Here is a 26,958-nt window from a genome sequence, read left to right as displayed (position 1 = left end):
TATAAAGCAACACATTTGATATTTTAAAATTTAAACTAACCATTTTCTTTTTCATTGATAAATCTCAGCCATAGTTTTAGAAATCAATGGTTGAAAAACTGCTGCAAGGAGTTGGGGAGAGGTCTTGGCTGGAGAGATCCAGATTTCTTGCATTAGGGGACACGTACTTATCATGTTTCTCCCTATATAAGATGCTTCCATGTATATTTTAACATATCTTTACATAATATTCAAATTTGAATTATTCTTGAGTGTGATGCCTCCATATCTCCCTCATTCATCTGTTAAGTTTCTTCTTGTTGGTGATTTTTGGTGCAAGCAAACTAGATCCGCACTAATAGAGGTTAATTCAAAGGTTTGGAGTGGCTTGAATCTCCATCACATCACATTGAGTATAGTTATTAGTAAGCATATAATAGGATTGTATTAAGCACCAAAAGGTGAAACTCACCGAAACTCTGAAAGCATTATCAATTGTACTTATTATTGTACATGCATGACAAAATAAGTATTTTTTTCAACACCAAAGTCCAAAATACAAATTATGAAGCATTAGTAAACTAATTTGTTCCAATTAGTTGCTTCATAAAATGGTTTTAAGTCAAGGTTCGTGATGGTGATTTCAGTTGCGAGGTTGAGGTTTTAGAGTTTTATTAAGCCGCAAGGCAACTCTAATTTTAACTTCAATATGAATGACCGCAGTGCAAATGGCCGCAACGCAACCGGTAACTCAATCATGACCGTTGCTGCAGCTGCAATTTTAAATCCTTGCTTGATAGTACGAGGCACTGTTATTGTCCGTGGCCCATTCCATAGATGTTCTCCTAATTGGCAATTTGATATCTGTGGTATGAGCTACATCAAACCATGAATTTGAATCCTCTACATTCATTTTTTTATCACTCACTATCTGGGACTTTATTAGTTGGTTTTATAGTGGTCCAGAAAATCTCAGAGTTGAATGGCCAATCTTAAGTCTGAAGTCTGCATCTCATGATCCAAATTTTGAATTTTTTGGGACCAGTAAATTTAAAATCAAGGAAATTTATGTCATGCTAATGCCATCATTCTCATGATATCAGATTGCAATCCTTTTAAATTTCAGATAATTTTGAATTTTCTTGAATATTACAACTAAAATCAATATTCTTTTTTCCTTAAATATAAACTACTTCTGGGGTGAGTTAAATGATGGCAGTGTGACAAAATAACTGATGGCATAGTTCTTATTTATTGTCGTACTGAAAGTTAATTGATGGGTTTAATTAATTAGCATAAATCATAGAGAAAGATTTGGCCAATAACAATCAATAATATGAAGCAGCAACAGATTTGTTCATCAAAGAAATGGGTGACTACTGACTACTGTAAATTTCTTATTACTAAGAACTGACATCTGAAAAGCCAGTATCATTTGACATTAATTTGGATGACTGGTCTGGACATGTTTGAATTTTTGCTTCTGTTGATACTGTCAATCAGCCCTGCATATATGCGCAGAAGAATTCACTTATTATCTACCGTTGCTTGAACTTATGATGAGGGAAGATTTGTTGCATTAAAAGTTCTGTTATGGGAGATATGGCTTGATGTATAAAAGCCACTAAAAGCAGCTGGTTCCAATATTTCTGTAACCAAGAACTAAGAACATTTTTAATTGGGGTTGCTTAAATCCAGTTGGCAACTTAAGCAACGTTGCTTATTTTAGAGCACCATTGGAGCAACATGACGTGACAGTTGAGTTGCTTAAATTTAAGCAACAGTTGATTATTTAAGCAACGATTGCTTATTTTCTCTCTCTTTACTTTTTGACTAAAAAATCATATTTTCTCTTTCATTTATGTACTTGTATAGTGTCATTACTTTGAAATAATATAAATACAAGAGGTATAATGAGACTCAACTAAAAGTAAACTAAGCAACCGTGGTTGGAGCGAATTCTGCTTGGGTTGCTTAAATCTTATATGTCAGTCTGGACCCACCGAAATAGTTTTTAAGCAACCCAACTAACAACTATGCATTGGAGATGCTCTAAGAACTAATCATTATATAACAAAAGTTGGTGCCCACTAGGGTGGACCATTTTATTTTTGGTCCACCGGTGCACCATGGATATATTCGACTTTGCATCAAGGGTACTACAGACTTTATCCCTTTTTCTCCCTCTTCCTCCCACTTTCTTCACCCTCAGGCCTTTTTTTTTTTGTTCAAACACAGACCCTTCTTCATCAGACTTTATCCCACAAATTGATTGTTGCTTTCATGTTAAACCATGAAAACTTTACTTTATGGTAAGTCAAGTAAAGTGTTTGACTATGACAAGCTTCTCCCTCTTCCTCCGCTGCAGCGTTGCTCTCCCATCCTTCCTCTTTTCCCACTTGTGTTCCATCAAAACCACCATGGCTGTAGTTGGGAGAAAACTCAAAAATGAGACCCAGAAAATCAAAAGCTAGCACAGATATATCACCCTCTTCTCTTTAAAAGTCAAAATCAAAAGTGCCAAAAATCAAAAGATCACACAGATCTGTCTTCCATCCTTTCTTCTGATTCTTTTTCTTCTTCCATCTTCTCTTTGCTAGCACAGATCAATGCATGTCATGTCTATATTTTTTGTGGGTTTTAACTAAAAAAGGTTCAATCTTTCTTCTCCCTTGTTGTTGTTTCTGGGTTTTTGAGTTTTGTCTTTCTTGTTAAATGTCTTGCCTTTGTTTTTTCAACCAAGAAAGTTGATTTTTTCTTCTCTGGTTCATATTTCTGGGTTTTGTAAAAGGAAGACGGAAGTGTTGCAAATTAAAGAGGGTATGGAGGTGAAGGTGGGAAGGTAGAGGATGCTGGAGAAGGAAACGCCGGTGAGGTTGAAGGTAGTAGTGATACGGCCGGCGATGGAGCAAGAAACGTCGAAGCTAGGAGAAGGATGTGACAGAGCTGGGAGAAGAAGAACCAGTAAGAGAGGAGGGGTTGTTTGTCAATTTATGTTTTTGCCCTTTTTCAATCCAACAAATCCTGACCATCTAATAAAATAATATTTCAAGATTCTCAGATCTAATTGTAGTTAGTCATGGTGCACCGGTGGACCAAAAAAAAAGTGGTCCACCCTAGTGGACACCACAAAGTTTGAGTGAATAGATCCGATAAGCTTGAAGAGCTCATTGTAAATCCTAACTAGATCAGGATGAATGTAAAGCCATAAAAAAAGGTGGGAATGTTTTGAAGAAAGTAAAAGCCAAAGGAAATGGGGCAAAAATAGTTAAAATACTATGACAAATAGGTGAAAAATAGCTAAGGAGTGCAAGTACATATTATTAGCTACATAGTCTACATGACCCAAAAAAGTGGAGCCGTTTACTATGGGCCACTTTTTTGTGGTCCATGGTTACACCACCTGCTTTTGACCTGCTAGTGCAGGTCCAGCAGGTATTTTTAAATTTTTAAAAAATAAAATACTTAATATATTATATATAATTTGTTATATAGTTAGTAATTTTCTTAATGTTGATTTGCACTAACTGAGTTAGGTAATTGTATCAGTAAAAAAAAAAATTTGGAACATAATTAATACAACTTAAACAAACTACTAATTGGGTCATGTAATTAATACATACAACTTAAACAAACTAACACAAACTACAATAAATTTTCCCCTCCTTTCTAACTGAAAATAACCCAAATTCATATCCCGATTCACCCCGATTCATTCACCCCAACTCCAGGACGGCTAGGGTTCATGAGGTTTGATTCTCATCTTCAAATCCTATCCAGATCTGACGCCTCCCTTCTCGGCAGCTTTCTTCTTTCTTCCTCATCAACAGGTTCGTTGTCGCTTTTACCTTCTCATTACTGCATCTTCCTTCTGTGAATGATGTTGTAGAGGTTTTATTGCTTTCACCTTCTAATGAATGTGTTCGATCTGGGTTTCCTATGCAGTAGTGTGGAACGGGTTGGTTAGGCGGTGGGAACGGGTTCGCTAGTGGGAACGGGTGGGTTCGGTGGCTGTTGAACATGTCTTCCCATACCCAGGAGTCTAGGTCGAACACTCTGATAGATGATGCAGCACTTGGTTCCTCTGCGCTTCAGGTAACAGCTAAATTGCATAATATGGTTTCCAGTGGCAAAGTGTTTCATTCCTTGAGAAGTGTTGTGTGATTTTAAATTAAATTATAGCATCTTGTTTTCTTAGTATATGGGTTGTTTGATTTGGGGAAATTTATTTAATTTTACTGCGCCAGGGTCCTCAGCATGTTGTTGGAGTAATGGTTGAAGGAGGGGAAGGTGATGTACATGTCTTTGTTGATGAGGAACAAGGGACTGATGACGTTCAGGAAAGTGGAGAAGAAGGAGAAGAGCAAGGGACTGACTATGATGAAGAAGATGAAAAAGAGTCTGAAAATGGGGTTGAAGAACAAAATGTTGATGTGGAGCCGCCAACTGAGATTGCTATCAATGGTTTAGAAGATTTGGGGATGGTAAATTTCAAAGAACTATCTGTCAATAACATAGTCACCTATCACTTTCCGGATCGTGAGGTTGCTTACTTGTTCTACAGTTGGTATGCTCGGATGCATGGATTTGCTGCGAGGAAGGCTAAGGTTCTAAAAAACAATCACGGAGATGTAATCCAACAGAGATTTGTTTGCTTCAGGGAGGGTAAAAGGATAGAGAAAGCTGAGCCAGAGGTTGATGCTCATGCTGGTGAAAAGAGAAAGCGTTTTCCGAAAAAGGCCACAAGATGTGAGTGTAAGGCTTATTGTCAGGTCCATGTTCATAAGGATAACAAGCGTTGGCATGTTAGATCTGTTTGTGATGATCATAATCATGTACTTGTTGAAGAAAATTTGATTGGATTGGCACCTACTCATAGGAGAATGAATGAGGCCGACATTACTCAATTGAATTGCTTTAGGAAGTCAGGCATTACAACTCCACAGGCTTATGGTGTGTTTGCCAACCAGATGGGTGGATATCAAAATGTTCCATTTGGACCTAGACAAATGTACAATGAAAAATTTAAAAAGAAGAAGGTGGAAGTATGTGATGCTAGAGGTGTGCTCGGTTTCTTACGTAATTTGAAGGAAAAGGATCCTGACTTGATGTGGAAACACACCTTTAATGAGGAAGGAAGGTTGGACAAGTTGTTTTGGAGTGATGGAATCAGCCGGGACAACTATTTGTTGTTTGGGGATGTGTTGGCATTTGATGCCACATACAAGAAAAACAAGTACAAGCGGCCACTTGTGATTTTCTCTGGAGCTAATCATCACAATCAGACAATTATCTTTGCTGCAGCTTTAGTTTCTAATGAGAAAGAGGAGACATATGTTTGGTTGCTTCAGAATTTGTTAGATGCAATGCGGGGGAAAGAACCGGTATCAGTGATCACAGATGGAGATCCAGCAATGAAAAATGCGATTAAAAGTGTGTTTCCAAATGCGCATCACAGGTTATGTGCTTGGCATCTTCTTCGGAATGCAGTTAGCAATGTTGCAGAACCAAAGTTTGTTCAAATGTTTTCAAGATGCATGCTATGGGATCTTGAAATTGTGGAGTTTGAGGACAGATGGGCTCAAATGGTTATTGAATGTGGGTGTGAAGACAATGTTTGGGTTCATGATTTGTATGAGCGGAGGATGATGTGGGCTGCTGCATATATGCGGGGTGAATTCTTTGTGGGCTTTCGTACAACCTCTCGGGTTGAGGGATTACATGCCCAAGTTGGGAAGTTTGTAGACTCATGGAACAATTTGACAGATTTTATGCACAACTTCTTTCGATATATGAGTTATCAGCGACAAAGGGAACTTGAAGCAGATTTTGCATCAATGCACGGTGACCATGTGCCGCAAACACAATTGAAGAGGCTTGAAAAATCAGCTTCCAACCATTACACGAACAACATTTTTAGGCTTGTCTCTAAGGGTCTTCACCGGTGTTTGATGCTAAAGGTTAGTCTTTTCAAGGAGACTTCAACTTGCATCATTTACTTTGTTTCAAGGTTTTCTTTGTCTAGTAGGAAATGGAATGTGACTCTGTGCAAAACAACCAGTGAGTTCAAATGCTCTTGTATGAGGATGGAATCATATGGCATTCCATGCGATCATATTCTTGCTGTTTGTAGATATCTAGACCTGCCTGGAATTCCCTCATCATTAATTATGGGGAGATGGAGCAAGTATGCAAAAGATGGGCTTGAGCTGCGTGGGGAACAATTGGGTGCATGAGACCCCATGGATATGTGTAGATTTACAGTATTGAGGGAAAACTGCAGGCGAATGTCTAAAGCAGCATGTAGAGCACCGGAAACATTCCGGGACACAAATGAACTGGTTCTAAAGCAAGCAAGGAAGTTGGAGAAATTGGAGAAAGGTGATGGAGTGAAACAAACTGTGAATATGGTGGCCAACGATGCTGAACAATACTTGCGTGACCCACTCAAACCCATCAAAAGGCGCATTGGTGGTGCTTCTAGAGGTAGTGGACCGGGGAGGCGTACTTCCCACTGTGGTCTTTGTGGCGGAGCAGGCCATAATCGGAAAACATGCCTACGGGCCACACAGTGAAGTGAGTATTTATGTACATGGTTCTGTTAGGCATTGAGTATGCAATATATGCATAGAATTGTAAAATTACATATACGGTCACTATTTTGCTTTCTACCACTGTTACCACTGACTTCTAATTTGCCTATGTTTTTTGTCATCTCACAGGTGGGGCTGCACTATTGGAAGGGAATCACACACTATCTATCTTGGAAGGGGAACCTCGTCGGTGGATGTTGGGTGCTCTGAGTAGCACGGTTGTTTCAGTAATGTTATTCGTGGATTTGTAATGTTCTTTTTCATAAATTGGTGTGGATTTGTAATGTTTTATTTGAACTATCAGTACTTTAAATGGTCTGTTTTTAAAATTCCTGGTACAATATGCTTGTTACATTTGACATGGTATGTACTAAATTGTGTATTTCACTTGTAATATGTGAGATGTGTATTTCACTAGTAATTTGTGGGGTTTGGAAATGGTTTTCAAACATTTTTATGTGAGGAGTGTGGTTTCAAACCACGGTTATTCCTTGAGTTTCTAGTGATAGGAAATATTTTTTATGTGAGGGGTGTGGTTTGGATGAGATTAAAGGGATTAAAACCTATTAGAAATCCCTTGAGGGTGAAGTGAAGAAGAGGTTGAATTAAATTAATACTAGTTATTACAGAGGTTGAATAAGAACCAATTAATACTATTTAATACTAGTTAATACAGAATAATACCAAAATAAAAACCAATAACTACTTTATTTGGTTGCCAACTTGCAATCCCTTGAATTTCTTGAATTAGGTTCATTTTTTACTTCACCCACTGTCTTCACCGCCAATTCAAAAAGAAATTACAAAAAAAATCTCTTTTGGATCCTTTTTTCCTTTTTTTCTAATACTAATAATTATCCCAAATTTAAATAGTTTGGACCAATTTTTTAGTTACTTACTTACTCACTAAATTTTCGATACCCTCACTACCTAGTTTTATTGTGTTATGTTAAGTTGTAATGGAAAAATATATGCCCAACACAAAGTGAACTTCATTGAAATAGTAATGGCCATAATTGGCTACAAAATGGAAGAGGGACAAAGGGGATGACAACAAAGGACAGAAGTAGAAATTATTTTGTTCACACGGGCACACACAGGCATAGCATTATACTGAATCCTTCACACAAGGCGGTCAGCTGCGCGCGAGATCGAGATAGCAAAAACATCTTCAAAAACTGTTGGCATGCAATATATATGGTCTCCAGGCCCAACATGATTCTCCACCTTGAATTGATACCAACCCTTAGCAAATGAACACTGGTTTCCAGTGGCATAGTGCCACGACACTTTGACAGTATAAAGCTTCACATACTCATATACAAAAATGATCTTCTCATATTTCCTATCAAGCCACCTTTCTGCAAACCATGCAGGGACCGCCTACATGAAGTGATGAAAATAGCATGATTTAAGAAAAAATTTAACAAGATTTTAACAAGATAATAGGGGTGGAAATTCATGAATGAAGTGATGAAACCATGGTTGTAAGAAAATATGCTTACCAATGCTTGACCTTTTACAGCTTGAGACTTTGTAATGGGTTTAACAAAGCCTGGACCAAATGGAATTTCACCTTCCCTAACCTCCTTCCCTACAAACCTTGGATCATTGCTTCGAATCCATCCATAAGGGTAGTCATCGGTACCATCAGAATCACTTTCATAATAAACATCAGCATCAGAATCAGATGAGATGTCAATAACCTCAGTTTCGTTTGGGGGTGGGAATTGGCTAGAGCTGGCCATTGATAGACAATTGAGAGAAGAGAATGAGGAAATAATTGGAGAGAAGAAAGAAAGGATGAGGTGACTTTATAGATAGGCAATGGTGACTGTGGCTTTAATAGATGAACGACCTTATGGGGGGGAGGGGGCGGTGGGTGAGGACTTAGGGAATGATGGTGTTGGGAACACAAACATGCAAAAAAAACTGTTTTGACCACACTAGAAAACAGTAAAAAGTAGATATGACAAGATTCCTTGACCAAGAATCATAAAGGGGGGGGGGAGATATGACAAGATTCCATTCACCAAGAATCATTAATGGGTGAATTAATAGCATTGACTGACCGTCTAATAGGGGAGGGGAGTCATTTTTTGTTCAATAAGGGAGGGGAATGGGGAATTGATATCAGTTAATATGCAAGCATTAAAATTACAGTTACAATGCAAACATTAAAATTACAGTTAAAATGCAAACATTAAAATTAAAACAAAATGCAAACATTCATCCATATCATGGAATTTATTTCAACTAAATGCAAACATTCAACCAAATCAAGGAATTCATTCTCAAGTAACTGAACAAATAGTCCATAGTGGGGGGGAGGGGGTTAGTTCAGGATCCACCCATCAGGTGACAAAACCTTGCATTGCCTATCATAGGAAATTCAATGCATTGTGTTGCCACCACCAAATCCAAACCATCATTGTTGTAAAGTTAGAGTATATTACATGCCCAAAATCTGTGCAACACATATATATGCACAACAAAATAAGCCAGCCAACTATTAAATCCTATTGCTGCCTATTAAATCCTACTGCTGCTAGTGTTAAAAATGCAGCCAACAAAAAAATACACTTGCCCTTCAACCACAGACTTCACAAGGTCGCAGCTACCCCTTCAACATCAACAGTGTGACATGCATTCCAGAAGACATTGGCCTTCTCCTCCAAGCTCCTCCGAGTGTCATTGTGCTCACCACATAACAGAGTTGTGGCAGTGTTCATGCGAACAGCCCTTTCATTTGGCTAGCATAAGAAAAAAAACAGAAATTAATGCTCACAATCCAACAAAACAGTCATGAACCATGCAGATGACTATTTACTTACATAGCCAGATTGATTGGGATTAAATCCAGAACCCAATTCAAGCCAACTTAACAACCACACAGCTGAATCATGGCTGCAGTAAACATCAAAACAAGAAAGAGTTAACAAAACTTGACAAAATTATGAAATTAGCAGTTTAATGTTTAATTTCAATAAGGACTACCTGCTACCAGTATTGAGGATGCCCCTTGCTTCCTTTAGCTTCCAAGAATGAAAATCCACCATTTTCCGGTAAAAATTAGTTTCCACATATCTGTCCTCTGTGCTCATCATTTCAACCAATGTGTTGCACTGATACAATAAAAGCAAACAAATTAAAGTATGATGCTAGAAGGTAAAAAGTATTCAGATCTCCGTGAAGTATTATATAAACATTACCAATGTTTTCATGGATGCACATCTAACCGGTATGTCCTCCACATTAAGATGGGAATCCAAGTGGTAAATGGTGTAATCCCCAATGGAAATGATGCACAAATACCAATGGCCAGAAACAGTCTTGATAGGAATGTAGATCTACAAATTCAAGTAAATATGTTAAAAGGTGCATCACAATCATTAATGATAGGCAATTAAGACATATTCTTTCACTTATGAAACTTAAACAAAACTTACATATTTCAAAGTGTTGTATGGATACATGAATGGCCTCAAGTATTCCTTACACAATTTCTCAACAGAAAAGCCCTTGTAAACATCCTCCTATTTTAGGGGTGGGAACATATCAGACTTCAACCAATATGAAGAATAGCATGCAGATAAGGAACTCTTTCAAATCTTACCACAAAACATGGGGGAAAGCACCAGATAGTATCATCCATGTGATAGCTTTGTTCACGCATGATCTTGACAGCAACCAAGGTTATAATCTGTTTTGCAGATTAATAAACAAATCAGACCCTAATTAAAACACTAATTAATGCTAATTAGAAACTTAAATTAACCAGTAACCTTGTCAGTTATTTCCTGTCCAGGGATGAGGCAATCAAAGTCCCTTCTCACAGCTTCATAACGACCCATACTCAGCAAAAGCTCACTGAGCAAAAAATACCGCACATTAAAATATCACCAAAATACAACATACAGTTATAACAAATTGGAATAATTATTCAACATACTCTGGGTCACTTTCCTCTTCGAACAAGTATGTAGCAACCTGAGTATCAGTCAATAACAAGTCCAGCTCTTCAGGGACTTCAAACTTTGGCCTGGCACTCTGACATTACAAAACATGAACTAAACTTAATCAGGTTTGAAATAAAAATAAAATAACAGCAATATTTGCAATGCAAAAACCGTAGTATACCTTTGGAACAAGTGGACGAGGTAAAGGGCGCATGTAGAGCATCGCTTGGGTCATTGGATTGATTGATTGGGGGCCAGTGATAGGACTTCGAAAAGTAGATGAAGAGCTAGTAGCTCTTTTGGATGAGGGTGGGGTGACAAACAGCCTAGACCTTGTTTGCTCAACTTCTTGCCTAACAAAGGCACCAACAAGTCCCTACAATTTAGCAGATCTGATTAGTTACTTAACAATAAAAAAAATGCAGAAAGAGGGGTAACAATTTAATGAACATACCTCTACAGATGTAGCACTTCTGAAACTTTTTTGTAGCCAAGGTGTAAGAATGCCTTTGCTTGGGTTGGAACCAGCAGAGTCTGTATTTTTTTCTTCACCTTCATTCTTCTCAAAGTCCAAATCAATGTTGATTACATCATTTTTCAGGATCTCAGATGTTGCCCTTGCATTTTTTCTTTTCTTTTTACAAGCAGCAGACTCAGCAGGAGCTTTAGACTTAATACCACATTTTGGGGTTGATTCTCCAAGGTTTGGTTTGTCAACCATGCTGAGAAACTTGTCTACCCTCTCCATGTTACCATGCATAACAGTCTGGATCTGGTGAAATTCCTCTAGACGATGGTCCACTTGTTGGAACTTCACCATAGCTGCCTTCACAGACCCAGCAAGATCCATGACAGTAGCGGTCAGTTGTTTAACATCACTAGACAACTGAGTTTGATGAAGAGGCTCTACCCTAGCCTCATCAGTCAAGGTATCAAGGCTGAAAATTAAAAAAATAGAAGAAATAATGGGAAAAAGTTATTTGTGGAAGACAATAAATGATGGATAAATCAACCAACAGCCAGAATAACTAACCTTCCTTCCCCTCCATTCAATGGAGTATTGAAGCTAGGTTCATCATTGGGCATCTTTCCAGGGTTAGTTGATGACATCACTAAGTAAACTTACAAAAAATCCCAAATAGTTAAAAAGAGGATAGAAGAGAAGAGTGTGAATAGCCTTCAACCGAATGTGGGCATTGGGGTGAATAGCCCTTTAATAGAACAGAAATTAGGGTTTAGTAACATGTAAACAAGTCAAGTCAGGTCACTTTCAAATTGGTTGGGGACCCCACACGTGAACTAGGTATATAAACTACATAGTTACATAGTACTAAGATTTTCCTTAAAAAGTACTAAGATTATAACCAGAAGCAATTACCTACATTCAGATTACTATATTATGTGTGAATAAAGGACCCCACAATGAGGAAATTTAAAATTTAAATTAGAATAGGTCAGAAGAAAGCATTAACACAAGTTAAATTATAAATTGGAATACAAAATACAACACTGGGGTCCCAACAATGGTCCATTAAACATAGGAAAGACTTAATACAACAGAACTCCCAAAAGAAATAAAACACTTAAGACATTTAGGAAACCACATAGAGAGTGGCCATAATTCCAATGAAAATACCAAATAAAACACAACACATGGTAATCCACAGCCACTTTATTGCTCCACCATCCCTCTTTTTCTCAACCCCACAGCCTTTGAGAGGCTCACAAACTCCATCTTTTACAGCCTCGCTCAATGTAGGACACATTGAGGCTGCAGATGGAGTTATGGTTGAAGAAGATGGACGAAAGTGTAGATCACCCTCCCAGTAAACATGTCCCAATTCCCTTGCTGTTGTCCGAGGAAACTTTCTCATGGATTCCTTGGCCAAAAATTTCATCCACGCGCTGGCAGCCGCGTCACAAGTGGAGTATTTTTCATGAATGTTCCCAGGGTAGCAATAGACTTGGCGATGTACTTCGGCCCAAGTTTTGTAAATGCCCGGTTCTCTACCCACAAACACAACGTATTTCCCCATTCCCTCACTACTTGGTGTTTCCATTTTTTAGAAGTTCTATGTAGGACTGTCCCAACCGTTGGTTATATATATCTAAGATAGATATATCTAAGATAGTAATTACAATATTTACTATGTACCTAACTCTAACATAACATATTATATTCTGTGAGTGAACCACATAGTGACAAGCCTCTGCACGTTGACAGATAGCCTGCGGCGGAGGGGCAGGGTAGGCTTTACCCTACGCCTGACCAAACGGAAGACAGCTGTGTTAATTCACATTCAAGTTAAAGCACATCACGTGCTTAGTTACCTGAACACGCATCATGCGTATCTGATGCGTCTCAGCAAAGGAGATGAGGGTAGAAGACAGGTGAGAAGGGACAGATGAGTGTACAAGAAAGGTCAGAAGGGACATATGAGATAAGACTTAAATATTTAATAAATATTTATAATTCATTAATAATCTTTTATTATCTACAAATAAATAAATAAATAATTAACAAATATAAATATTATTTCTAACAGAATAATATAATAACAAATATTAATAATTAAAAAATATTAATAATAAATGCATAATAAAAATATTTAAATATTATTTATTACAATATAATAAATAAAAATCAATTTTTTAATAAAAACAAATATTAATAAATAAAAAATATTTATTATTTTAATTTATTATTTTTTAGAAATAAATATAAATTATTTTGTTTATTGATATTATTTACAGTATAATACATAAAAACAAATTTGTTTTTTTTTTGGTAATAAAAAACAAATTTGATTTAAACGGACCTGAACAATTTTTTTTTGGCCCGGATTGAAGAGGCAAAAAAAATAAACCATCTGGGCCATGACAAAAATACATATACTTACAAAAACTTGGCCCACTTCGCTCGACCAGCTCCTTCATTCTTCATTTTCAAAAAAAAAAAAACGTGCTCCTCCTTCAAGCATACCCAGATTATCCTGGGATTCATGTCTTCGCCATAACCTGGGTTTCATGTCTTCACCGTTATCCTTCAAGCACACCGAGATCCTCCCTTGTTTTAACACAAACAGAAAGTGTTACTGTTAGTATTCATTCAATCCAATAATTGAACAAAGTAACGAAAAAACCAAAAATACTTCGAATCACAAATTAAAAAAGTGTTTGCAGGATAACATCTTCGCATCCCATACATGCACTACTTAATTTCAACACTTGAAATCTCTTATTTGAAAACCCCCAAATTCAACCCTAATTTCAGAATAATGTCAAATCCCTAATTTGAAAACCCCTAAATTCAACCCTAATTTCAGAATAATGTCAAATCCCTAATTTGAAAACCCCCAAATTCAACCCTAATTTCAAATTGACTTCAATTCAATAATTTGAAAACCCAAATTTCAACTCTAAAACGGATCAAAATCGCTTTAATCTGGCAGAACCCCAAAATTGAACCAAATAATTCTCTCTTGTTCATGCAGTAATTATTTTCAAAATCACCTTAATCTGGAAAAAACCCAACAAAGAAAAACCAATTTCAGAACTCGAAAACGACACTTAGATCACCAACTTGTTTCAAAAATTTTAAATCCTAAACTTCAACAAGGAGAAGGGGATGAGAAATGAAGAACTTACACTTCGGTGGAATGAGAAAAGGAAACGCGATGTGTGACAAAGGGATTCGCTAGATCTGGAGACGAATCCACCCATGGAAACCGGATTCGATGTTGGGCTTCGAATGAAGGTGGGTTTTCAACGGATGGTGGGTATCAAGGGAGGTGGGTTTCGAGGAAGAGAACAGGCGACGTTGAACGAACGATCTCGGCCTTCGATGAAGGTGGTTGGAGGAAGAGGAAAGGCGACGAGAACGCTAGATCTGGAGGTGGGTTGCGATGAAGGTGGCCATGAACCCTAAAGAGTTCTCGAGAACAAAAGGCCAAATGGGTTTTTGTGTTTGATTTCTGGGGCGTATGGGTTGAAAATGAAAGTGATTTAGATCTGATTTTGAAAATTAAAGTGAGTGGGTAGTTGGAGTAATTGAAGTGAGTAAGTGGGAGACAATTAATGATTTTTTGGTGTAATTAGTAGGAGTAATTAAGTAATTAACTGATTTACCTTATCATTTTACCTCCCCAATTACCACTATGATTTACCTTCAATTAACTACTAATCTTTATTTACTAATTAAATCATTTATGGTTTATAAATTAATTATTTTGTTTTCAAATATTTAAAAAATACAATATTACCTATGGTATCAGGTCAACCGGGAGTGGTGTAACATTAGACCACAAAAAACTGGTCCATAATAAATAAATCCCAAAAAAGTAAAGGAGGGAATCCCAGTACAGGTAGCTAGCTAGTGAGTGATTTACTGAAGAGTGAATGAAATATATCCTCTTTACCATGATTGATTGGTGGGAAAAAAATAAAAGAAAGTAAAAGAGGAAAAACACCCTCACAATATTCATGTCACCTCCTTGCAAAATACACTTGACACACTTTAAAGTGTGGTATGAAAAAATACAAAATGCATACTGCAATTTAAAGTGTAGTATGCATTTTGTCGATACCGCAAACTTAAAATGCGATATGAACATGGATGACATGAATAAGTGTGAGGATGACACCAACAGATTTTTCATTAAAGGAAAACCACAGTTAGTGTATGTTATAGAAGGAAAAATTAAATGCTAAACTATGTTTGGTTTATGAGAATGAGAGTATAAAGACAGAGGACGAGTAGAGAGAAAGTGATGTGAAGATGAGTAGATAAATTAGTTATTTGATGAAAGTAATGGAAGAGAAAGAATGAAGTAAAGATTCTATGTGTGTTTGATAACAATCCACTAGAATGTGAATAAACTTCCATCATAGTCGTCAAGAATAGTTATGTTCACTTTTTGTCTCAAAGTGAGTCATAACATTCGTTTGCATTGGTCATAGCGTGTATCCAACTTAGGATTTATCTTCTTGTTTAATCGCGACTCCTCTATTTCTTGCTCCACCGTAAATGGTGGTTGGGTAGAACCTAAAATGGTGGGTCTGTTTAGGGGTGTTGAGTGGAGGTCCTAATGTAGGGTTCCAGTGGTCGATTATGATCGTATGAGTTGGGGGATAATGGATTTATGGAGAGGGTTGGAATGGAAAACGGGTAAACATGCCCCACCTCCCACTAATCCACCTAAAAGGGGGCGGGAGTTCGAGTTATGATATATACACCCTTTCCACTCTTTTTCCACCTTCATTTCTATCTATTTCACTTTCCTCTATCAATCAAATCACCTATCACATCTTTACTTTATCTCTCTTTTCTTCATATCTCTCTCTTCCTCCACCTCTCGACACCTCATTTTTTAGGTGTGAAGATACAATTATTCAATTTGAAGCTTTAGTGGTCTTATGGGCCAACAAATGGCACGTTCGACACAGGGGGTTCTTTGGCACATTCCATATCGTGCTGACCCCGCCTACCAATGTCAGTGAAGACGATAGCAAGATCCCCAAAAATGAGGATGGTTGTGGGTGGAGTCACAGTGGAGTCAAGCTTTGGGGTGCGATGATCGTAGGTGAATGAAAGAAGGTATATTGACAAAAATAATATGTTACCACTGATTCAATCACAACAATTTATTTAAGAAATATTTATAGAATCTTACATTTGACGGTGTTTAACCCTTGGTGCATTGGTGGATTTTTGAAACACCCACCATAGTCTACGCCTATATATGGATACAGTGATAATGTTGCTTTAATGGTACTCAAAAAATTTTGGCCACTAAATAAATAATTTCATTACTAGCTCTTATAAATTTATAATAGATACTTACTATCTATGTTCACATTATCATCATTGTCTAAACTTGAATCCATGTATCTTTCTGGTATGTGGGCTAGCATTGGGATTATCTGCTAAATTCAGCTTGAGCTTTATTTTGATACCTGATAGTCTTGTATGTTTTATGGGTTGGAGCTTTCTTGTATCCATTTTATGTTGAAAGATTTTTTTCCTCCTCAATGCCATCTGTTTAATTAGTGACATTTTATTGCCATACTTTTCACCCACCATAGTTTTAATAAAGCCCAAATTTGGACATTCCAAATTATCCGGTACTCAAACAAAGTCCGGGTGGCGTGGTAGTGGTAGTCTTATTTTGCCACAAACTTTAGAAGCCGCCGGCAAACAAATTTAAATTCCACCACCGTATTTAAGGAGTTGTAACCTCCCATTCTTATCCACATATCGTAGTATTTATTGGCTCCTTTTTTAAATCTTCCACCAAATAAGAAAAGAAAACCCTTCAACTATTGCAGTGGGGTCTTTGAGTAAAGAAAACTGAGGGTGCAACAAGCAACGGGACGGTACGTAACACTATTACGAAAAGAAAAAAGATACCTTTATAGAAACATCCAAAAAGAAAATGGAACTACTCTTTGGGGATTTAGATGGGTTCCATTATTCCAGCTTATATAATACTTACTTAAGAGCAAGTCAATGTCAAAATAATCTCAATCTACTTTATGTCCACATCTTGTCGCTTATATATAGATTTGCAAACATCTTTTTCATGGATCAAAATAATCCAAATTATATCTACCTAGCTATCATGGCATAATAATAACCCAACATCTAACCATATGGACCCCAATATAAAGGATAAACTCATTTAACCTCATCTATTAATGGCCATCATTTTCAAAGCTATCTCATTCTCATGCAATTTTCACATCACAACAAATACTTAAGTTCTAAAAGATGCTTACAAAACACAAAAGATCTTTCAATTGTGATGTGGTGAGTGGCATATTCGGATCAGTGTTTCTTTTCTGATTTTTTTTATAAATAAAATGGCAAAACATAGAGAAAACATCTCCAAATTACTAATTAGAGATTAGTAATGCGCTAGAGAGAAAAGCAAAGACTTGGGTATGCATGGTTGGCGTTAGTAGTGCGCTAGAGAGACGAGCATGCAAAGACTCAATTTTGGGTATGCATGGTTGGCTACTACTGCAAGCAAGTCCGGCCGCATTGTGAGCATGGCCACATGAGGGGCAAGGAATGTCTTTAACGAGAGTTTTCCACCAACTGAGATTTTACTTAACGCGAAAATGATTCAAACCCTCAATCGATGTAAGAGTTAAACTCAAAATTTGCGACCAAGTTGTGCGGTGCGGCCAACCCAGGCTGAAAATCGACTTCACTGTTTCTATGGGACCAGAGCCAACTAATAACAGGGCACCCCACACCACGCGGATTCTGTAACTGTCCCCCTTTTGCACATTCATTTGGGGTTTCCCTTCCAATGAAAATGTAACCCCACAAAATAATATCGTACAAGGAAAATCTAACCATTTCTCAGGCTCAATTCACCCTAAACTCATGTACTTAATATAACAAAGCAAAAATTAAGAACAGTGTGAATAATATAAAAACTCCAGTTACTGCACAGCAACTGTATAAATAGTGATGCTGTGAGTACACTTAGTACATTGATTGTGCCTAGCTTTTATCAGCATCATCATCTACAAGGACGATGGCGATGGAAGAAGAAACCTATTAGCATAGGCTTCCAATTTGAACCATCAGAACCAAACTTTTTCATTCACCCAATAATGGAAACATGGGGTGGGTGATCTTAAAAGCTATCACACTAAGCTAAACGATTCCAAAATGATCTAATTAACAAACAATAATCATAATAATAGTGATGATGATGATAGTGGTAATTGATAGTGATCGATCTGTATGTACAAGTTTAGGAAGACCCTAAACATGAAACTGTTTTACCTTGATGAAACAGGGTTTAAGGCTCTAGCAAACCCACTCATGGCTCCATAACCCTTTGAACTGAACCCCAAGCAACCAAACAAACCCTGCCTGTAAGGCAAGAAGGTTTTCTTCCTCAACTCCTCAGCTTGTGCCCTGTTTGCTTTATACAGCAACTCATGCGGCGACGCCGGCACGCGCCGCTTCCCGACGCCGTTGGTGGGTTTTCCGGTCATTTTCTTAGCCCAACCTTGAGAGCTTCCTTTGGTTGAAGAAGACCCATTATTTCTCTGATTCTCACTAGGCTTGTTGTTGTCCTTTGAATGCTGCTGCAGATTCTGATGATTGTTCTTCTTTTCCTTGATGGGTGAGAAGGAAATGGTGGACCAGAACTTGTTGTTGCTTCTTCCTTCACTCTTGCTTCTGAGAAAATCCTTCAAGAAAACCCATCTCTTAGAGCTTCTTCCAGCTGAAGAAGAACGAGAAGATGAAGCTGAAACTGATGGAGTTTGCTCCAAACCCAAGGCTAAACCCAACCCCAACTCATCCACTACCTTGTCCCTTGAACTCTCCAGAATCTCAGAGGAACAGCCATTGTTGCTGTCAACGTTGTTGTCGTTGGTTTGATTTGGTTTGTCTTCAGGTTCTTCACTCTCTGCCCACTCAAGAGGCGTGTCGTTTCTGAGAGGAGACATAGATCTGGTTCTTCTCCTCACAGACTTGTCTCTGAGCCTCAGATCTCTACCTCTGACAACAACCTCTTCATCTTCCTCCTCACCTTCCAGATCCAGCAAGGGAGCGAGGAGTTGTGGCCGTTCGAGGTGCGTGGAGAGCTTCATGGGGCGGATCTGGCCGTTGAGGAAAAGCTCGTCAGCGGAGGTCATGGCACCAGAAGAAGCTAAGGCGGCGGAGCCAAACCTGGCGGAGAACTCGAACTCGGAGGAGGAGGTGATGGCGGCGAAGTGCATTGGACTAGCGGGGGCGCTGTAGTAGAAGCCGGCGGGGCTGGATGGGGCGCTGACGTAAGGGGTGGAGCAGGTGCTGTCGAAGGTGGGAGGTGGTTGGAGGAGTTCCATTATTGTGGTGAAGGAGAAGGAGGAAGAGTGACAGAGAGTGTTAACTGACAAATGTGAAGGAAGGAAGGAGAAAGAGAAGAGGAAGGAGTGTATAAATGTAATGTGAGTGACCGTCCGTGCAGAAACTGACCTGACGTGATGCATTAATGCTCTGAACACAAATAATAAATTAACACTAATCATATATTTATGATTTATCATACATTTTTCATTTTCACCACAATATGGAAAATGAAAAGAGAAGGTAGTGAGAGAGAGAGACATATGGCATGCTTGGTTACTATAGTATAGTCACTTACTAGTAATAAAAAAATGACCCTTTCAATCTTCACTCTTGCACAACGTATTTGGCTGAAGCGAGAATTTTAGTACAATAAAATTGTGCGGTTGTCTTCCAACATCCCTTTAGAGACCTTAATAGAGTGGTTAATTCTCTAACTAAATTGAGACTTAAGAAGAGAGAAGTACTAAAGACTTGGTCCTCTTCTTCGGAAGATGTTCTCCAATTGTTGAAGAATGGTTAGTTTTACCTCTTTTTGTTTTCTTCTGTATGTTTTTGTTTTCATTCCAATCTAAAAAAAGTACTTCTCTTATAAAGATTCCATTAAAATCATATGAATTTTATGACTTAAAATATAATGAGATAGACGTGAATTTTTTTGTCTTTAACCAAGGTATCTCCACAACCGACAGTCGTAAGAATAATCTCTCGCCCCACGGTCAGCGCACTAAGCGGTAGGGGGCTGACCAATGAGTTTTTTCTATTCGCAAAAGTTGAAATTCGAACCCCCAACCATTTACTTAAAGGATGAAGTGCTGAACCACTACACCAATTCACTTGCTTAGATAGACGTGAATTTAACCAAATAAGGAAAATTGTCTTAATTATTTTTTTGTTTAAAAGTGTTTTTTCGGCCCTCCTGGGCTGGCTGGAAGGAGTTAAAGAGGTGGGTTTTCTTCAATGATTTTGAGATTTTCTGTTAGACTAGTTCTTCCAGAAAGTGTTGTGTAGAAAAAATAGTGAAAACAGGCTAAAACCTTTGTTTTTCATAGGATCCTTGGTCCTTTTCCGCTGCTAATGGTGAAAATTCTGATAACGGAATCATTCTACAATTAAAAAAATGTATAAAATTAATGATTTATAAGGAAGATACATAGCATTAGCATACTAATCTGTGAACATCATAGAAAGCAGAGCCTCGTTCCAGTTTTCTCCGAACCCAAGAAAAATGAAAGAATACTCGTTGGTGGATGTTAAAGTCGGCCTATTGATCCACAACCCAAGTTTTTTTTTTTGAAAGTCACAACCCAAGTTAGAATCATGCATATGTAGGTTTAATATTTGTCATATACTAGTAGTATTAAAAAGAAATATTAAAGAGAGTGTTGTTAATATTTCTTTTAATATTTTTATCTAAAGATTAAATGAAGGATTTTTCTTAAATAAACTATTTACAAATAATAAAATACTATAACTAAACTGACCCCGCACAACCGAAATAACATAGGAAACGTAGAATGTATGCTCACTTTTGTACTATTAAATATTAGGATTTGCATCATGATTCTAACTCGATCTTTAAGATTCACTATGTTATGTGAGCATTAAAGCTCATCGTTGGCCCTTGTAAACATTTTCAAGGTCCTTGAGGAGAAGACTTTAAGGCGAAGATGTTCGACAGTAGACAAAGTCGGAGACTTTAAGTGAGAATGCAAACGGTTGGATTGATGCAGTTGGAGTCATAGTTGAGATGTTACAACTAACTAGCTTGACCGAGCTTTGACAAGAGAATGTACCGTTGCAAAATCAAGTGGTTGAACTTACTCATACCTTCTTGGCTAACGGTTGACATCATCTTAAATCTTCGACTCCTAGTGCGCTGATTCGAGAACTATATATCACCTGGTCAGCAGTACATCATTCATTCCGAATATTTATCCCATATTGGGCACGAGAGGTTGTGTCGCAATCATCAACCAAGGTGGTGCCAAACTTTCAACATTTCTCATATGCAGTCGTGGCACGGTAATTTCAGACAAGATCAAGACATTGGCTTTGGACACTTACGTAGAAGCAACCGACGCAAATGAGCACTTGATGGTGTTCAACACCCAGTTTCCCAGTATTAGAATATTTTGTGATTATTCTTTTTATCCCCTTCAACCTTGTTTTTAAGTTTTCCATTCAGGATCAACTTTTGTATATATACACTGAGCTGGAATACTTCTAGTTCCTTAAGGTAGATCTGAAAAATAATATGATCAAGAAATTTTTCAATTATAAGCTAATGCCATAAATATAAGACCAACCGGTCCACTGAAATGGTTAGAGCACATCAAACTTGAAATTGAACGTCTCAGGATGCAGTCTTGAGACAGTTATCACAGGGGTTAGATCCATGCTTGCATGCTTTTCTGTCAAAATCTTCTCCAAAGTGTTTGAGCAAAGTTTCTCTTCGACATTCAACCTAAACATTCAAACCAGATAAAATTAGAAGTTTCATGGATGAAAAATTTATGGACATTTTATACGAAAATTCATGTCTATAAATCAAACTTTTAAACCCCTATTTACAACGGTTTTATTTTTTTGAACAAATATTTACAACAGTATTAAAACTGACTAGATGCATGTGGGAGGGACAAAGAATAAAACAACAGACGTTGAAATATAAGGGAGCTTGCTTACCTTTAGTTCACAGTACTGTTGCATCTTTTTGGCTTGAGCCATTGCTAACTTAAAACTGTCCCTTTTATATCCTTGTCCGTTTCTTATCAAGCATACTACTCTACTAAAATCCTTCTTTTGGTACAGAGCAATGCAAACTGAAGGAAGATTATCTCTTCCAGCCCTTCCTGATTCTTGATAATAGCTTTCAATTGATTTTGACATTGTATTGTGGATGACAAAGCGCTGAAAACACATGACAAGAAATGGATAATTTGAGTAACAGAGACTGTAAAACTCATATATCACTAAGAATATTTTATTGAAGTATGAATATTCTATAACTAGCAATTTGTAGAGCATTTACTCACCTTACATGTGACAATTTGCCCTAGCCAAGCATACAAATGCTGCACTAATATATAAGCTATATTTATGTTTATTAGGCAGACTTGATCTATAATGGCTTTAGATTTTGGGTTTATACTTTCAATGCATTTAGGCAGGATAGATAAGGAGATATCACTGGGAATTTGAATAGTTATGCAAATGATCATTTGCATTTTAACTCAGTTATGTCAATCATGAACACAAGCCTTGGAGAAGACTTCCTATGTATACATGAAGGTCTTTGATATATGCTGTGCTAGAAAATTGTAATACATGAGGGTTGGTCCCTCTATTTCATTTCGTAGTCACCACACTGGTTCAGTATATATGTAGCATATCAGTAATAGACCGCTTAGTTTATCTGATATATCAATCATGAAGCTGCCTTAATAGAGATAGTCATAAACAATGTCAATCACCAAAATGAGAGTGATACCAGCAATATCATAATAGTTACAAAGAAAACGTAAGTCAACTTACAACGTCAGGTTTGTCAATCCCCATTCCAAAAGCAATAGTTGCACATACAATATGGACCTCTCCGTCATACCATTTCTTTTGAATAGAAACTCTCTGACGGGCAGCCAAGCCAGCATGGTAATACACTGTCTTAATTTTACATTTCTCATTCAAAAACTTTGAGACCTCAACACATTCATTCTTTGACAGGCAGTAAACAATTCCACACTGATTCTTGAAACGAGCCATTACTAGCTCTCCAAGTTGCTTCAGCGGTTCCTTTGTCTTACCAATCACTTCATATTTCAAATTTGGTCTGTCAAAGCTTCTTTCAAGAACAAGTGCACGCGGGATTCTCAAAGCGTTTAAGATGTCCTGAAACAGATGCAATTTAAAGGAAAATTAAAAAGGGAGGATTAATACTAGATAGATTTGTCAATACTTGCAATCTGCTTTTCTAATTACCTCGCGAACTGAGTGGGTTGCAGTGGCAGTCAATGCCATGATAGGTACACCTGGAAAGTTTAGCTTAAGAGATCCCAATGCCCGATAATCAGGACGGAAATCATGTCCCCACTGGCTGAAAAAGTATAATTTTCAATTTAAAAGTAGTGAGTAATAGATATCTCTTACAACAACAGAAATCATTCAGCTTTAACAACCCCCCCATCTCTAACTGTTTGAGGCCTGCCTCCACTGTTCTGTCAGCTCAACTTTGTAGTATTTTCATCAGAAAAATTCATAGTACTTGTAATGGAACTATGTGTAACTTTAAGCTAAGAAAATAATTCATATTCATATATCAATTTTGTATCTTAAGCAGCCAAGAACTGCATCACCCAGGAAAACCAAAAACTAGACTGAATACAGACTTCTGGCCTACGAAATGACATACCAGTTAATTCAAAAAGATCCGGTGTTAGAACTCCGAATTAAGAAATTAATCCTTATTTCTACTAATTCTAACCCATTTTCATATGAAGTCCTTTTTCTCCATTTTTTTTAATTTTTTTGAGAAGTTATGAACTTAAGGAAGCATCATTTGAAGACCTTCAGCCAGATGACCTAAGGTCATACCTTTGATGTTGTGATCTCACCATATCCAAAGCTTGTTACTGTAATCAAGCTGTCCAATTTCACTTGATCTGCCTTCTTAAAGGTCACCACAAGAGCTCAATTCAAAATGACATTTTATGCAATAACAGCACTTCATCAGTAGTTACAATTTTGGGGTTTGTTCATATATTGTAATCAGTCAGTCACATACGAGACAGACCACATGGGGCAGTGCTGCTTCAAGAAGGTAGAATAAATAACAAAGTTGTGTCTCAGAAATTTCATAGAACTAATGTCATTGATATAAAAGAGTTAATGGGATTAAGCACAAAAATACAAGGCATACCTAACACAGTGTGCCTCATCGACAACAAAACCTGCAAGCAGTCCCTGTAATAGGGAGCACCAAACACAAATGCACATAAGAAAGTAGTTTCATAAAATGTACTCAAATCAATAAAAAATTACCTTTTGATGCATGTATTTTAGAATCTCACGAAATGATTGATTTCCAGCAATTCTCTCTGGTGTCACATACAAGAGCTTGCATGACGGTTTGTCTTTTCTAGAAACAAGAAAACTGATGTAAGAAAAATTTAAACACGAAAGCAATCAGTTATCTGAAAGGTATTTTTCAAATAAAACTATACACTTTTTTCAAGGGAAAATTATAGGACAGAACTTGATAGATAAGAATATACAAGAAAGTGAATCTCACCTTAGCTCTTGGAGGACAGCTGTGGCCTGGGAAGCAGTTTGTTGAGAATTCAAAAAAGTAGCAGGTATTCCAAACTTCAGGTTAAGTGTTATTATCTGATCCTGAATGAGTGAAAGTAAGGGAGATACAACTACTGTAACTCCAGGTAGAAGAGTTGCTGGAAGCTGTAAACACAAATTAAAATAAACATGTTCAAAAGTATATAAGCTATAACTATAAGATGACAGATAACAATATTTCACCAATTAATGTAATTTTGGTACAAAGAACAGCTTGTAACTGCCATTGAAGCTATGAAAAAAACAGGGACATTCATGATACACATTGCAATAATTTGAATTTGAATTTCTAGATCTTTAGCATTTTTGATTGAATAGTTACTTCAAAAAAATATAACTATCAATGATATTAAGTTGTTAGAAGAAGATGACCAAAAAATATATTAGAATAGGGCTTAAGAAAAAGAAATGACCTGATAGCAAAGTGATTTACCACCCCCAGTAGGCATAAGAATAAAAGAATCTTGCTTTGCCAAAGCTGCTTTACATGCTTGATGCTGCAATGGTCGAAGCGACTTGTTACCAAAGATAACAACATTTGCCAATTCGATATCATCTAGCGCCTGCAATTCTTCATAAGTTAGAGTATTGTATCTGTCCTTCGATGCAAAGGAGGATTGTATCTTGCTGGAAGTTGATGAAACTGAGCCTTGGGTTATGCCACTTCTGCCATCCTATAACATACATTAACTATTCAGTATAAGTTAGAACAGTAACGCGAATACCGAATCAGAGTAAAGAGAAACACACAAGACTTTGGCCACACAGTTCAGCCAAATTGCCTACTTCTGCGACTACAGGGCAGCTATAGTTTCGTATATTGACTAAGATTCAGAATACCCTTGGGTTAGTGTTACAGGACATTACCCATGAGCCATACTCTCAACAATTTTACATTGTCATCTTAGTCTTACAATAACGGAAAATCAATGCTCACATGGAATAGTCAAGGGAATTCTCTGCCTACAACCTTTGCCATCTAAATACCTTAAATACTACTACTTGTTATGCTCATTACCACAGATTGAAATCAGTAACAAAAAAGAGTCATGATGCCGAATTCACAGGGTTGTTAATGGCGGATAGCGTAGCGTAGCAGCAAGCCCAAAAAACGCTATTTCGAGCGCTATAGCGGTGAATAGTGGAGTAGCGGTGAACCCCAGGGTGCTACGCTATAGCACTATTCCGCGCTATTAACAAGCCTGCGAATTCAGAAACATTAAGTTAATACTAATTAGTTACCACAGAAATTGGGGAATGTTGAGCAGGAAATGCAGCAGATTTTCCCTTTGAAAAGCCAAACTCCACACGATCCTCCTCATCTTCACTGGAACCCAACTCCACCACTTTGCTTCGGAGTTTGCGAGGTTGAGGAGGCGAATCATCACTAACATCAATGAAGCACGCGGAGGCGGCACCATCAGCGGAAGCAGGAACACTTTTCTCAAGCAAGTGAGACAGCGTTCCACAAGCTTGAGTCTCCATTTCGCGCGGATCGTCATCCCATTCCTCAGTGGCTGGCATCGACTCCGCCAACACCGTGAGGAAATCGTCGCCGCAGTGCTCGACGGTGATGAAATCGCGACCGTCTTCGCCGTAGAGATCGAGGAGGCGGTTGAAGCATTGGTCGGCGGAGTGTTGGTCGAAGCCGAATTCGAGAGCTAAGCTGATTAAGCGAGTTTTCTCTAACTCCAAATCGTGCTCCGGCTGCTGATTCTGGCTACTTCTTCCCATTTCGATGGCGGTGGACGGTGGCGGTCGCTTCGATTTTGCCCCCTCTGCGCCGTGTTACCGTTGATTCAAGGCGAAGGGGTGGTGGTTTAACCTATGTTTAGTTGGAGGGAAACCGTGGGAATGGCGGGGTTTGAGTCAATTTATCTTGTTTGGTGTAAAAATAAACAAGAGGGAATGAGAAGGGTTTGTTTTTTTTTTTTCCGTGATGATTCAATGTTTCATCCCTTAAATAAGTGATAAGTGGTATGAGGTTCGAATTTCAATTTTTGTAAATGAAAAGATTCATTAGTTAGTTCTTACCGCTTGATGCGCTGACCGTTAAACGATTAATTAGTCTCATTGTTACTAGGTCTGAGAATAACTCAGTCAATACCGAAAAAATGTAATTCATTTCATTATTTAGTTTGAAAAGGATGAAAAAAATGAAGGAATAGTAGTTGGAGAAAACTTTCTTCTCCATCTTTTGTCTCCCCCCAGGGTTAAATAA

General features: G+C 37.6%; 4 protein-coding genes across 5 annotated transcripts; 1 reads left to right on the top strand and 3 right to left on the bottom strand.

Annotated features, from left to right (window-relative positions):
* Positions 1–3,343: 3,343 nt before the first annotated feature.
* Positions 3,344–7,038, top strand: LOC130717126 (protein FAR1-RELATED SEQUENCE 5-like). Of its 2 annotated transcripts, XR_009012247.1 has the most exons (3): positions 3,344–4,074; positions 4,227–6,555; positions 6,702–7,038. XR_009012247.1 is itself a non-coding variant. In XM_057567245.1 (2 exons), exons 1-2 carry the CDS (start codon positions 4,000–4,002, stop codon positions 6,213–6,215), a joined length of 2,064 nt encoding a protein of 687 aa, XP_057423228.1. In that variant the 5' UTR covers positions 3,344–3,999; the 3' UTR covers positions 6,216–6,673. The 2 variants fall into 2 exon arrangements, 1 of the variants encoding a protein (XP_057423228.1); XM_057567245.1 differs by lacking the exon at positions 6,702–7,038 and having other exon boundaries at positions 4,227–6,673.
* Positions 7,039–10,511: 3,473 nt separating this feature from the next.
* On the bottom strand, positions 10,512–12,591 carry LOC130719786 (uncharacterized). The gene is made up of 5 exons (XM_057570396.1): positions 12,168–12,591; positions 11,565–11,652; positions 10,986–11,469; positions 10,680–10,907; positions 10,512–10,622 (listed from the first exon to the last, which is right to left on the bottom strand). Exons 1-5 carry the CDS (start codon positions 12,589–12,591, stop codon positions 10,512–10,514), a joined length of 1,335 nt encoding a protein of 444 aa, XP_057426379.1.
* A 5,359-nt stretch (positions 12,592–17,950) lies between these two features.
* On the bottom strand, positions 17,951–19,531 carry LOC130717131 (uncharacterized). The gene has a single exon (XM_057567250.1). It carries the CDS (start codon positions 19,529–19,531, stop codon positions 18,329–18,331), a length of 1,203 nt encoding a protein of 400 aa, XP_057423233.1. The 3' UTR covers positions 17,951–18,328.
* Positions 19,532–21,641: 2,110 nt separating this feature from the next.
* LOC130717127 (ATP-dependent DNA helicase Q-like 1) lies at positions 21,642–26,752 on the bottom strand. Its single transcript, XM_057567246.1, has 9 exons — positions 25,980–26,752; positions 25,151–25,411; positions 24,679–24,842; positions 24,429–24,525; positions 24,307–24,350; positions 23,370–23,484; positions 22,926–23,279; positions 22,077–22,301; positions 21,642–21,855 (listed from the first exon to the last, which is right to left on the bottom strand). The coding sequence occupies exons 1-9, from the start codon at positions 26,469–26,471 to the stop codon at positions 21,745–21,747; spliced, it is 1,863 nt and encodes a 620-aa protein (XP_057423229.1). The 5' UTR covers positions 26,472–26,752; the 3' UTR covers positions 21,642–21,744.
* Positions 26,753–26,958: the final 206 nt, after the last annotated feature.

Source organism: Lotus japonicus, chromosome 5, assembly GCF_012489685.1.
Source record: "Lotus japonicus ecotype B-129 chromosome 5, LjGifu_v1.2".
Lineage (NCBI taxonomy): Eukaryota > Viridiplantae > Streptophyta > Magnoliopsida > Fabales > Fabaceae > Lotus > Lotus japonicus.
This window is presented reverse-complemented; position numbering and strand designations above follow the sequence as displayed.